At 36.9% G+C, this 13,778-nt stretch overlaps 1 protein-coding gene across 3 annotated transcripts; it reads left to right on the top strand.

Annotated features, from left to right (window-relative positions):
• The first annotated feature begins 215 nt into the window (after positions 1-215).
• On the top strand, positions 216-13,388 carry LOC126596102 (protein TRANSPARENT TESTA 9). 3 transcript variants are annotated; one of them, XM_050262577.1, is made up of 21 exons: positions 216-500; positions 2,117-2,168; positions 2,257-2,333; positions 2,414-2,547; positions 2,659-2,755; positions 2,897-2,954; positions 3,655-3,763; positions 3,894-4,017; positions 4,102-4,297; positions 4,384-4,703; positions 5,391-5,479; positions 5,657-5,727; positions 6,833-6,949; positions 7,978-8,043; positions 9,103-9,240; positions 11,168-11,273; positions 11,352-11,423; positions 11,525-11,583; positions 11,744-11,903; positions 12,080-12,246; positions 12,559-13,388. In XM_050262577.1, exons 1-21 carry the CDS (start codon positions 448-450, stop codon positions 12,886-12,888), a joined length of 2,595 nt encoding a protein of 864 aa, XP_050118534.1. In that variant the 5' UTR covers positions 216-447; the 3' UTR covers positions 12,889-13,388. The 3 variants fall into 3 exon arrangements, with proteins under 3 accessions (XP_050118534.1, XP_050118535.1, XP_050118536.1); XM_050262579.1 differs by having other exon boundaries at positions 217-500; positions 2,246-2,333; XM_050262578.1 differs by lacking the exon at positions 2,117-2,168 and having other exon boundaries at positions 2,200-2,333.
• Positions 13,389-13,778: the final 390 nt, after the last annotated feature.

Here is a 13,778-nt window from a genome sequence, read left to right as displayed (position 1 = left end):
TTTACTACGGTAATGTAGAAGGATCCAAATCACAAAATCCCCGGAGCCCGGCCCAATAAAAAGATGTCAACCGGCCCAAACCCTGCCTTAAAAGAACCGAGCAAATGAACCAATAGGCATGCCCAGAAAAAAAATTTAAACCCGGTCCAGAACCCGGCGACCCAGTGTTGCCGCCAGCTCCGCAAGCCTTTCTGGCAAAATTTCTGTTTCATGCTTTCCTTCTCCTGATCAGAAACAAACACATCTCTCTCTCTCTCTCTCTCTCTCTCTCTCTCTCTCTCTCTCTCCTCCCTCCTCCTCCGAAGCTGCTTTGCTCTGCAACTCGATGTTCTATAAAACCATTCCGTTCGTCTTCGATCTTAGAAATCCCTACCGCCATGAATTCCAACAGTGAGCTCGCTCTAATCTGATCAATTCCGAAGGGAAAAACGATTAAGAATTCAAATCATGTGGTTTTCGTTTTGGAAGTCCAGGGATCGCTTCTCCTTAGACGAGCTCAGGTTTGTCATTGATTTCGAGCTCGGTTTATCGCTAATTTTAATTTTTTTGTTGGATTTGGGGATTATTTAGTTGGTGTTTATGGTTAATTAACGTAATTAAGGGTCTGCTGCGTGTTTGGTTTGATTAATTTGATTGTGTTGTGACTGAGAATTTGAATTTTGGATTGTAATTTGGACTCTCAGAGTTAATGTGGTGCAAAGGCGATTCCTTTTGGTTTATTGTTATGAGAAAAGTGGTTGGAAAATAGGGAAATGGAAAATTCAGTTTAGAATTAGTGTCGACAGAACCTAACATTGCTGGTATCCAATCGTTTTGGTTTATAGTTCAGTGAGTGAGTTGAGTTTTAAGCGGTGCTGTTCTTGGTTGCCAGAAACTTGGATACCGAATGTTTGAATTGATACCGAGTGTTTGAATTGACAATTACCGAATGATACCAAATGTTTGAATTGAAAATTACGAGCGGTTTCCAGCTTGACATTAGTGAAAGGAGTGGGGTTTGTGTAAATGGCATGCTGCACCTGCCTGAATGTTCTTTGGAAAACAAAGTTGAATCTTCATCTCTATCAGCTAGTGACCTGGCCGCTCTTGCCGCAACTAATTCATCTAGGGTAGGAGAGCATGCATTTTTAACCCTCTGGGTCTCCACTGGAGCTGTAAAGCTAAGGTGGAAAGCTAGTTAAAATCCAAGTCGTATACTATTCTACATTTTTAAGTTCTAAATAATCAATAATGAAGAATACTGCTTGCTCCATGACTAGCCTGGTGAAGATGAATCTTGATTTGGAAGCGGTTCATGATGATTTACGAATGGCCTACAATTAACTTACTAGACCTTGAAATCAAATGCATAAGCTGGAACTGAGTAAAGATTTTATCTTCTTGTTTTGATGTTCATGTTCACTTCTTATTAATTGTAGGATGATTTTTTATCACTGGTGTAGCATGACGAGGAGGGGCGCAGGCCCCTCTAGGTGCACGCACACACACACACACACACACACACACACACACACACACACACACACACACACACACACACACACACACTAAGTATAGTTTCAGATGTGAATTTAAACAAAATTACATAAACACTAAATACGAGACCTCCTTAGGTTCTGCAATACATGACATTGTGTTTTAGTAAAAACTTTTGTTATCGAGTAACTGTAAGCCATCAGTGCACTCTTAAATGAGTATCTCAATCTTCCATGTTTGATCTATGTTCCGTGAATCAAGATCTCATTTAAGGAATTCGTTTGGTATAGTTATAGGTTTGAAACAAGCTACAGTCATGCCAGATCTTGAAAAACTTGAATATGAATTAGTAGAAATATGACCATAACCAAGTATATGCTATATAATTATTAACCTATACTTGTATTATCAAAGACTGTTTCATAATATATAAGAATCTGCTTGTATGTTTCTGGTTAAAGTACTTGTGCTTTTCTAATACATAGTACCTAATATCCTAAGATCCTATTTCTTTAGTCTCTTGTCAAATAGATCCTTATTTTCAATCACATTTTTTCCTTTCGATGTGTTTCCAATCTTGAACCTCTATTGGTCTTTTGGTGGTATATATTTTCTATATACATTTGTTTTAATTGAGCAGGTATTTAACTGATCAGCTGATAAAAGTTCAAATTGTGAATGAAGTAAACAAGGTGACTGGAGTCCATTTTCTTCCTCTTTCAGCTGAATTATGTTATTAGAATTTTTTCCTCAATGTACCAACATCTAGTCTGTTTAAAGGATTTCGTTATTGAGGCGCTGAGATCCATTGCGGAGTTAATAACGTATGGAGACCAGCATGACTCCACCTTTTTTGAGTAAGACTTCTCAATGCTTAGTGTTGCTGGATGTACATATCATATTGCTAGCGTTTCATAATGCTCTGTCAATTTTGTAGATTTTTCATGGAGAAGCAAGTCATGGGAGAGTTTGTACGTATATTGAAGGTTAGCAGAACTATGACTGTGTCACTTCAGTTACTACAGACAATCAGCATTATGATCCAGAACCTAAAAAATGAACACGCTATATGTAAGTTGCATTTGAAGAAAGAACCAGATAATTTTCAGTTTCTCTAGTTGCTCCAGTTGGTGATGGCATGCTAATAGATTTGGTGCCTTGATCAATCAACTTTCTTTGCAGACTACATGTTCAGTAATGAACATATGAACTACTTGATAACGTATTCATTTGACTTCCAAAATGAAGAGCTACTGTCGTACTACATATCCTTCTTAAGGTTTGTTTTTGGTCTCTTTGTTGTTCTTATGGTAATTGATGCTTACGGTCACCGCATATCCTTACAACTTATCTTCAAACAGTACCTTTCTGACATGTTTGGTTGGTTATGTTGTTTGATTCCACTGTATGGTCCGCGAAGAGCAATAAGTGGGAAGCTAGACAGGAATACAATTTCTCTGCTTGTAAAGACTCAAAATGTAAGTAATGATTCTTTCTTTTTATTGTTTATTATGACGTATAGGGCTTTCATTATTCATTATTAAAAGGTCGTACCCAGTGCACAAGGCTCCCGCTTTACGCAGGGTCTGGGAGAGGTGAATGTCGGCTAGCCTTACCCCCATTTATGGAGAGGCTGCTCCCAAGTCTCGAACCCGAGACCTACCGCTCATGGGCGAAGGCACTTGCCATCGCACCAAGTGCGACCTCTTTTCATTATTCATTATTACGAAGAAAAATTACCCAAGATACCTAATGACTTGAATGCAAGATTCCTAATTTATTATTACCCAAGATACCTAATAACTTGTCTATCAACCATATATTGGTTGTCATTTTCTGACGTTACAAGTAACTCTAGGTAGTCTTCTCAAAAAAAAAAAAAAAAAAAAAAAAGTAGCTCTAGATAGTAAACTTCATTACAAAGGATGAAAAACTACACATCAATATTGGATAGATCCTTTCGAATGGCCTCAACTTTTACAAAATGCATTCATGTACAAGGGAGATGTAGTATGAGGAATGGAGGGTTATTTACCCATCACGCCTCAAATTTATATTGCTTGCCTGTCGGCAATGACTTACAAATTTTGCATGTAAAGTATACATCCATTAGTTAATCTCTTTATTTTCTAGTTTCATATATGATAGCCATGCATGTATCTCCTTTTGTGCATCTAGGATGAAGTGGTTTCATTTCCACTCTATGTTGAGGCAATACGATTTGCCTTTCATGAGGAGAGCATGGTCCGCACTGCCATACGGGCTTTGACACTTAATGTTTATCATGGTGAGTTTCAGTTTTTCCCTCTCTGCTTAATAAGCTTCATTCCCCCCTGCCCTCTCTCTCCCTCTCTCAGATTTAAAATTTGTTGTGTGCAACTTATTTTAATACATGAAAGTTTGATGTGATTTTTCAGTGGGAGATGAAAGTGTCAACAGATATATCACCAGTGCCCCTCATGCAGATTATTTTTCAAACCTAGTTACATTTTTCCGAAAGCAGTGCATCAATCTAAATGCCTTGGTTTCAGACTCTATGAAGTAAGAGTCATAATTATGTTTTGATTTTACTTTAGAAGAATGAATTTATTTTCTCTGAAAGGTTTCATTGGAATGATGAAACAGAAATCCGGGTGCAGAGTCTGCAGACACAACTGCATTAATTTCTGCTGCTGTTGATGAGATCGAGGACAATCTCTACTATTTTAGTGATGTTATTTCTGCAGGAATTCCTGATGTTGGGAGGTTAATTACAGATAACATCTTGAAGCTTTTGATATTCCCGCTGCTTCTTCCTTCACTTACAATAAAAGCTGTCGAAGTATGGATACATACCCATTTTTCTTATTCCATAATTATAAGAATGCAACATGCTCTTATTTAACCTTTGGTAGCCTGTAAATTCAGGGGATACAAATTGGTGCTGCCACGTCTTTGTACTTGGTTTGTTGCATCCTGCACATAGTGAAAATCAAGGATTTGGCAAATACCATTTGTGCTGCTCTTTTCTTTCCATTGGATTCTTTCTTTCCAAAGTCTGGAGCTAAACCAAATGGCTGTATGCCTTTCTATGGCTTTGCACATGAAAGCCAACCGCCAGGCAGTAATACCAAGGAAGGTGTTGGAATATTAAGAGTTGACGTGACAAACTTGTCAAGCTCTCCCCAAATCCACTCAGTGGATGTCACAAGAGAAAATGATTATTGTGATTCTCATTTGTCTTTGAGGTAACGTAATAACATTGATTACAGCTGACATCAGAGTTTTGATTGCGCAGTTAATCATAGAATTCTGAGTGAGAATGTTATTATTGATTTGGTTTACTAATTTTGTTGAGATATAGAGACTGTTTAAGAACTCTTGGTTCGTGACTCTCGATTATAGTTAGAACTTAGAACAAGGTTCTGTTCTTGTTGATAACTGTTCAAGGAAATCAAGCCTTAAACTCTTTAGATCATCTCTGGAGTTTGAATTCGTGCACATGTAATTCTGTCAAACAATCTCAGTAACATCACTCAAATGAATTGGCCTAATCCTAGATCTTTTGGGTCTGCTACATGCATACTTATTCATAAATTATTGGGATCTTGTCATGAATTTTCTTTGACCATTCAATCCAACCTAGAGCTGTGTGTCTAACTAAATCTTTTACAGAAATATCCTTTTTATACGCTTCTACTAGACTACTAGTGCCATTCTTGGGCTCCATCTCAACATTTTGAATATAGGACGGACCTTGAGTTTCAAGGATACAACCATGAAAAAGAGTGGTCATGGCTCTTTGATAGACACACAGCTCTTAGGTTCTTTTTCATATTTGAACTTCTATGAGTCATGAGCAGAATTGCGTTTTATGGCTAACTTTTTCACTTGTTTCCTTTGTACTGTCTTGTTTATTGTTTATCATGATGTAGGGAGGCTTTGATTTCTTATATTGCGAGTGGGGATGATATACAAGTTGCTGGTTCGTTGACTGTACTAGCTACTTTACTGCAGACAAAAGGTTATATTGCTGATATGCAGATTTCATAGCAACTGGCTTTTATCACTTTCTTACCAGAATATACTTCTGTCAAATTAACACAACTGCTACTTGTCACAGTTTCTTACTAAAATCCCCTCTTTCAAATTCACAACAATGCTTCTTCTAACTGTTTCTTACCAAATATCCACTTTGTAGAATTGGATGAATTAATGCTAGATGCTCTTGGAATTCTTCCTCAACGCAAACAACATAAGAAACTTCTGCTGGTATGCCTTTGTAAAGTTACTTTGTGATACTTTTCTGTTTGGGATACGAGTATATAAGTAAAATTCCTAGGACCAAGAGAGTTACTAGAATGGTTGGTATCTTTGTCTCGTGATGATGTAGATGACAAATTAAAAGGGTAAAGCAGCTGTTAGTTGGGTTAGGTGAATGCTAATGTAGAGGGATTATTGTATGTAATTTGGTAGACCTATGAGTGGCATCCTTCAAGTCAGCTTGATAACATATTTTTGAAATTTTTGAAAACCAAAGAAGAATTCAGTTTTGGAAGTTGAAACACCAAGTCAAACTTTATAAAAACAACAAATGCAGAACTAAACTGGACACTTTGGTTTTGAATGGTTGGCTTCAGCAGTTGATTTGGTTTTCCACTACTATATACCCCAAAAGATAAAAAGGAGACTTAGGTAGGACCAATTAATGTCCCCAGATTACAATATGACTTGCTCGAGGAATTGGAATTGTTTGTGCAGTCATACGTCTCGTGTATTTTCTTTTCCTTTCTTGTGCTTTGTACAGACTTTTTTTGTGACTAAGGTCCATTCTGCCGCCTTCTTTATTAAGCAATGATTTTATTTTTTTTGTCCATATATGAGACAGCGCTGTCCCATTTCCAACCAAGGAATTTAAACAAGAATCTTAGATCTCATTATTCCTCTAGTTATTCGAAATTAGGTCACTATCGAGGAATAATTACTTAATTTCCTTATTTTCATTTACAATTCTTTTCATTTATCTCTTTACTAACTCACAAAAGTTATTACCATGGAAAAAAAAAATGATATCTTAAAAAGGATGTCTAAGTGTTTTGTGTAATCGAGTGTATATAAAATTCACGCTGCATGTGTTGCTTTCTGAATTACTTGATATTGGCCTGGGTTTTTACCACCACTTTTTTTTTTTTTTTAAAACTCATATCCAGAGCAATGCGCTGCCTCAATGTTTGGCTATTCTTCTGGGTATCTTAATCTGTGTATTCCCTTTTTGAGGTTTTGATGCTTTTACTCTGACTATCTAAATTATTCGAATGAAAATGTTACTGTATTGATTAGTACGCAATTTAATGCATTTCTTGTTTTATTCTTGCAGCAAGCTTTGGTTGGTGAAGTCTCAGGAGAAGAGCAACTTTTTTCTTCAGAAGGTAGCTCGTCAAAAGATGGTATTGAATGTGGTAGTGAGCTTGATAGTTCTCTACAAAAGCTTAAGGTAGTCATGGTTTCCCTCTCCCTCTCTCTCGTGGGAACAAATGGAAAGGTTACGACGAGTGATGGTCTAAACTAATTTATACTATTCTAACCTGTGGGGAGTGGGATTCGAACTTGGGTGCAAGGTGGTGGACACACTGCCCTTGCCAACTGGACTAACTCACATCTTCCTTGTTTAATAACCTTTTGATTTTTGTTTTGTTTCCAAGGAAAAAAGAAACCTATTTGATTTGAACTCGGGTGCAAGGTGGTGTACGCGTTGCCCTTGCCAACCGGGGCTAACTCACATCTTCCTTGTTTGATAACATTTTGAGTTTTTGTTTTATTTTCGAGGAAAAAGAAACCTTTTGTTTTTGTTATTAGTTTTTTGTTAGGAAGAGGGAAATTACTGTGGGGGAAAAGCGAGGTGAAGAAGGTGGTGGGAGGGAAGGAGAAGGGAGAAATAAATGCAAAAAAACTTTTTCTATTTATTTTTTATTTTCTGTAACACCATCCACAATTTTTCCAACACCCTTCATCTATCCTTTTCTCATATATTTCCTGTCTATATCTAACAGAAAATGTTTCAGTACTAGTGATTTCGTCAGTGACTCATTTGTATTTGCGTACAAGAATGTGTTTTCAATTGTATCCAATTGTTCTGTGCAGTTTAAAGAACTTAGGTTCCAAGTTTTATATTTACTATGTAGAGTGAAATTTTTGCACTGTCATTGCAAGAGGTTTTACAAGTTCACAAAGCCATGTTTTATTAGTATGATATATTTTATAAAGCTGAAGTCGCCTTGTTTTATATAAAGGGTTCCAAGATTTCAAAGCGGGTAAATAAATTAACAATTGTGCTATCATTATGTAGTAACACTTGGTTTTAAATTGTTATGGTTATTCAAGTTCACAGCTTATAAAGGTTAAATGGTTTCCAGTTCTAGATTTTTTTTGTTTGAGGTTATAGTATGTTTACATTGTGAGTTGTTGTCTATCATGATAATTCCTTCATTGGTTGGTTGACTTTATATTTTTTGTAATCTGCAGGAACAGTTTGGACTGTCATGTTCTTCTCTGGAAGTGAGGGCTAGTCCTCAAGTGCATAGATTTCAGGTAATTGGGGTAAAAAAATTTGAATTTAATTGAATGTTGAACTTTCAAAACAGTTTCTGTCAAATGGTTGGCCTTGTTGAATTTTCTTGGTTAAAAAATAGGCCCAGTTAAAGTTAACTTTGGTGAACTAAATAAGATGAAGCACCAAAAAGCTCTCAATGCAAACCAATGATTATTTTGAGATCATTTATATGCTAAATAACTCTCACTCCCCAGTGACTTGTGGCGGTTGCATCTTTTAGAACTTTTAGGAAACTAGCCTTAGGCATGGCATTTTGATTTGAATTTTACTTCTATTTCTTTTGGTTTGTTTTGCAAAGATTTTACTTAATTCACTATATTACAGTCTTGTGTTCTTTAACCATTGATTAGGAGATTCTTTTAGGGTTTTTGACACGTAGGCTTAGAATATAAAATGATAGTTACTCTGACATCCTAACTGCTTAAGCTTTTGGGAAACAGTAGTCAACTGTCAAAATTATAAATGGCCGCAAGATTTTATGAGTCTGCAGCTCGATCCTCCCAACTTTTGTTGGTTTCCACATGTGGGCTTAGTGATGTCGGAGAGGTCCTTATGTGACACGTAGAGCTAGAGTCAATAGTCGCTTACACTGTCTCCAATAGCTTAAGCTGTTAGGATGTGAGCCAACTACTACAGTACTACTATATATTCTAACACTTCATATCATGCGAGGGTCTGTCCATATCACTACAGTACTACTATATATTCTAAACTCATGATTTCTTGTTTTGAAATTATATTAAATTGTTCTGGTTTAAAGTCATGATTTCATATTTAGAGATTACATTTTTCTTGTTAACCACTGTTCCATAAGTTTAAGATGTTTGGATGTGAGCCAGCTGTTATGTGCATAATTTCATTCGTTGTCTTTAATCCCTAAATTTATACAATAAGAGTGTATTTGTGGATGCATTTATACAATAAGTGGTACACACAAAGCTTCATTTTCCCCTTTGTATTATTCAATTGAATTGCAGTCTACAATTTACCTGTTTTGAAACTTACAACCTAATTTTATTTCTGGGTGTGCTACCTAGGTGCTTGATGCATTGGTCAGTCTTTTTTGCCGTTCAAATATATCTGCAGAGACATTATGGTATGGTGGTTGGCTTTTGCGCCAGTTACTTCCTTATAGCGAGGCGGAGTTTAACAGCCATCATCTCAAGATGCTGAATGTAAGTTTTCATTTCTTATGGAATGATATAAGAATAGCATTATCATATCTTCTTTACTAAGTTTCATTTTGTATGACAGAATGATCTTCTTTTCTTCTTTTCCCAAAAGAGTAAAATATAGAATTATTCCCTGAACTTGGAGCCTAGTTTAGAATTGGTTCTTGTTGGAACCAAATTTGGAAAATCATGGTCCCACAGTTCTTGAACTAAAATTCCGTTAATTTTAGTCCTTGAATTTGATAAAACGTGCAGAACTGGTCCTTTTAATTGACACTGTTAACAATTCTGTCTAAAATCACCATGTGACGGGCACGTGAACTTCATTATAAGGGTATAGGAGGCTATCTTGGAGAAGAAAAGAGAACGATAGAGAGCGAACAAATTAATGAGCTGTTGTATTATCTTTGTTAATGAAGTACAATAAGGAAGAGTATCAGATTGAACTCTTGTCCTTGATTTCATGGTATGGTATCAAATGGCATTGGTTCTTGATCTAAAATGGAAAGAATCCAACTTCAGTATGGAGGGGGATTTGGAGGAGGTGCAACATGAACCACGAAATTAGCTAGCACTCCCCTTGTTGCTGCGGCATGGAAAATTTCAGAAAAAAAAAGAAACAGAAACCTCGAATCAAAAATCTGCAATCGCGAATCTCATGAGCAAGGTTCCTTATTCTTCGATTACCGCACGGGAATAAAAGTGTGAGCATATTTTAAGATGGGAGATGACTCCCAAGCTTCTGACACGCAAGTCCCCCTCGAGACCCAACCTGGAGCCACTTTTCTGGTTACCACACAACCTAACCCAATCCAGTTACACCCTGAATAATGTGCAAATTTGAAGATGTGACCTGTTCTTTACCGCATGGGACTCGAAACCCAATTACAGCTCCACAACTCCACCGCGAGCAGATTTGCAGCGGCACCACGTCAACTTTCTATGTCAAATGGTTGGTGTTTTTCCTGATATACCCCTATTGTGAAGCTCATGTGCGTGTCACATGGCGATTTTAGGCGGAGTTGTTAACGGTGTTGATCAAAAGGACTGGTTCTGTACATTTTATCAAATTCAAGGATCAAATAACGGTTTTTTAGCTCATGGACCAATTCTAAACTAGGCTCCAAGTTCAGGGACTAACTATATTTTACTCTTTCCCAAAATGTTTTAGCTTTTTAATGGTAATAATTAGTAGCTGCCTCTTTAAGTTGCTGTGCCGGTGGCGGTTGTGTAGGTCTACAAAGGGCCTTGTATTATATGTATGGTACTTCTGTTGGTATATTATTTGGTTGATTCAAGCTTGAGTAGAAATCATTTCTTAGTGAAATGAATTTAAGTACTAGGACATTTGGCACTCTTCTGTCTTCACAGTTACACATAGTTTGAACTGGGTTTAACATAACCATCTAGTGATGCCACAATTTTGTGGTACGAATCTTTTTCTTATCAGGTTCCTACATTGGTTTTTCTATCTTTATGCAATATTTGTGAATGTTATAAAAGTTTATGCTATGCTGGTAAGACTTAATTGCTCTAATGGCAAGGGGATCCTTCTGTCTCTTATTTGTGGTTTTGTACCATCTCCCATGCATTGTAGAATTAGGAGGCGCCACTTAAGGGTGGACCTTTGTTTCTTGAAATTTTAAAATTTATTGATAGAATTTTTCCTCATTTTAGGTGTAGGCCAATGTTTCTCCCACTATGGAAATTTGACCTGGAATGAGAAGTCAATGGTAGACAAATTGTTTTCAAATCTCTCGTTCCATTCATGGAGGATAGATGTAGACTTCCACATGAATAGAACAACAATGCATAGACCCAAGTCCTAATAAGAAAAATAATCTCCTATTCTTTATTCAAAAATCTATATCAAAAACTTTTATATATAATAAACATGACAATGTTTACTTATACAATTTTTCTCATACAGGATTCATATAAGAACTGTGCTAGTGCTCTTCTAATGGAGACTAGAGGAGTCTGGCCAGATCTTCTTGTAACAGTCCTCTGCGATGAATGGAAACGGTGCAAGAGAGGTAATTCATGTCATGTTTTGTGATGACTAATGAATTGGTTGTTTGAATGTTTACTGATGTGTTTTCGAAAATTTGTAGCAATAGAGGCCTTTGCCCCTCGGAAAGAGCCCAAGTGTATTCTGTTGTCATCTCAGAGGTTCTCGTCTGAAGGTAGAACCGAACCTGTTGTGGATTTTTGAATTGAAGGATTTTGAAACCTGCACAGTTGTTTTGAGTAGGCTTTCAGTTAACGTGTCTGTTTTTTCTGATAGATGGTATCACAAGTGATTCATCATTTGCTGCTGGTGAAAGGATGTGTGAGTTGGTCAAGGTTTGTGTTGGTAGTTGGTGCTCTATTAGAATTCTTAAATAAAGAAGTAAAAAGACCAAATTATAGACTTATATAACAAATGCATTAAACACGTCATACATTCGTCTTTTGTGGTGGTACCTGAAACTTTGTTCTGGTCCTAATCTTTATCTTACTTCAGGTGTTTGTACTCCTACATCAACTTCAAATTTTCTCACTTGGTAGAACTTTGCCTGAGAAACCTCCTATTAAACCTCCAGCTGATGCTTTTGAATATTCCCGTGCACAAAGTGCTGGCCTAGATGCTGCAGGTCCAAAGCTTGGCACTGAGCTAAGACTTGGTGAGTTCTCTATCCTGCACATATCCATACCTACATAAATATATATATTTTTTAACTTTTAGTACATACGACTCTGGTAATTCAAGTTATAGCCACCATGCCCAACTTTGTACCATTATTTTATTTCTAGAACATGGAGAATTTCTTGATCAATTCGCTGTTGCTGGCATATGCAGTTGATGCTGTACCTTGTAGAATTGCGTTTGAGAGGGGTAAAGAACGTCATTTTTCCTTCCTAGCAATCTCTTTGGGTGCATCTGGCTGGGTTGTTTTAGCTGAAGAGTTACCCTTAAAGGAGCCTTATGGAGTTGTTCGTATGGTTGCTCCTTTGGCCGGTACCAATGTAAGTTACACAGCTGTAGTGCTTTCTATTTCCGTTTTCTACTTTGGTTTAAACATATTTGTAGGTCATTTATAGCATCAGTGCTTTGTTTAGATTTATTCCTATTTTATTTTATAGTTTCTTAAACGTATGGCATATTCAATATGTATATTACTCCTAAGGTACTCCTCTTCACAGTTCATATTGGTAAGCAGTACCAAATTCTTTCTATTTAAGGTTTGTAATTATGATTTCGTTTACTTTTAAATTTCGAACTTTTCAAGGAAGCTGTAGTTTTACATGTATCTAATGTCTTCTTGTTATTGCCTTCAGCCAAAACCTGATGATAGGCATTCAAGATGGTTACACTTGCGAATCCGTCCCTCCACTTTACCGTTTGTGGAGCCTGCTAGATATGGTGCCTACGGGAAAGCAAAGACAAAAGCTTTGGTTGATGGAAGATGGACCCTAGCATTCAGGGATGAAGAGTCTTGCAACTCTGCTTTGTCTATGGTTTTGGAGGAGATGAACCTACAGAGCAATGAGGTAGAGAGAAGATTAAAGCCCTTACTCGACCTCGAGAACTTTGTAGAATCTTCAAACTCTTCTCGAGATCCTCCTCGAACTTCCTCTCCTCATTCAACACTTTCCAATTCTTTTTAGGTCTCCAACTTGCTTTAGTTTCTCAATAATAGGTTGCTAACTCGCTCTAAGATCCTTTTTCAAACCTCCATTCCAAGTCAAGTTTGCGTTGATTGTGTGTGTTGGTAGTGAAGGGGTTGAAGACGGAGAAGTGACTTATTCATGGGGTGGGAACATATTATTTTCTTAGTCACCCTTTGTATATTGTCCAAACAACCTTAGGTATATACCCAAAAATGTAGAGTAGCACCCTCATTTTTGTACCATTCTTTGTATATTAGCTTTGCTTGTCCTGATTTTCGAGTATACGAGGTTTTCCCCCGCATTCTTTAGCAGTTTTTGACCCTAGGCATTTACTTCCATAATTTGTTGCCCCTTTAACAACATTGTGTAAATGAGTTGATTCCGTAGTAAAGGCTTTCTGTGTATCTGTATTTGTACCAGATTTAAGATCTCGTGTGCATGTGATTTGAAATTTCATCGACGAGGAATATGAATGGCTATCCAGGCTTGTTGCTGAAGGTTTCCCGTTTTATCTTTTCTTTCAGTCATTTGTTTTGTGTGATCTATACCAATTTCTCATCACCGTACTTCGCGTTTCATCCGGAAATGATTTCCGCACCCGTCCACATTTCAACAGGAAATTTCCACGTGCATGTGTTGTACAGATGCTCGTGCCTGTTACTTTATACCCTTTATTTTTCTTTGATTTATTCATTTGAAAGGCTAAAAATAGAGAAGGGTGTACGGAAGAAGAAGAAAACGGAGTGTGAAAATCATTTTTCCATGCCAAATCCATACAGGGTAACAACTTCACTGAAATACCCTACAATCCCAAAATCCAACATCCTCTAGATCGTTCAAAGTCTTCAACGGGAAAAGTGGAAAAAGAAAATATAATCTATTTTTGA

Source organism: Malus sylvestris, chromosome 13, assembly GCF_916048215.2.
Source record: "Malus sylvestris chromosome 13, drMalSylv7.2, whole genome shotgun sequence".
Lineage (NCBI taxonomy): Eukaryota > Viridiplantae > Streptophyta > Magnoliopsida > Rosales > Rosaceae > Malus > Malus sylvestris.
Note: the sequence above shows the minus strand (reverse complement) of the source record. Positions and strands in the feature narration are given on the sequence as shown.

Excerpts from the sequence above, each read along its gene's own strand:
- LOC126596102 (XM_050262577.1), top strand. The coding sequence starts at position 448 with ATGTGGTTTTCGTTTTGGAAGTCCAGGGATCGCTTCTCCTTAGACGAG. Across the intron at positions 2,169-2,256 it reads TTGTGAATGAAGTAAACAAG|GATTTCGTTATTGAGGCGCT; the intron begins GTGACTGGAGTC and ends GTCTGTTTAAAG. Across the intron at positions 4,018-4,101 it reads TTGGTTTCAGACTCTATGAA|AAATCCGGGTGCAGAGTCTG; the intron begins GTAAGAGTCATA and ends ATGATGAAACAG.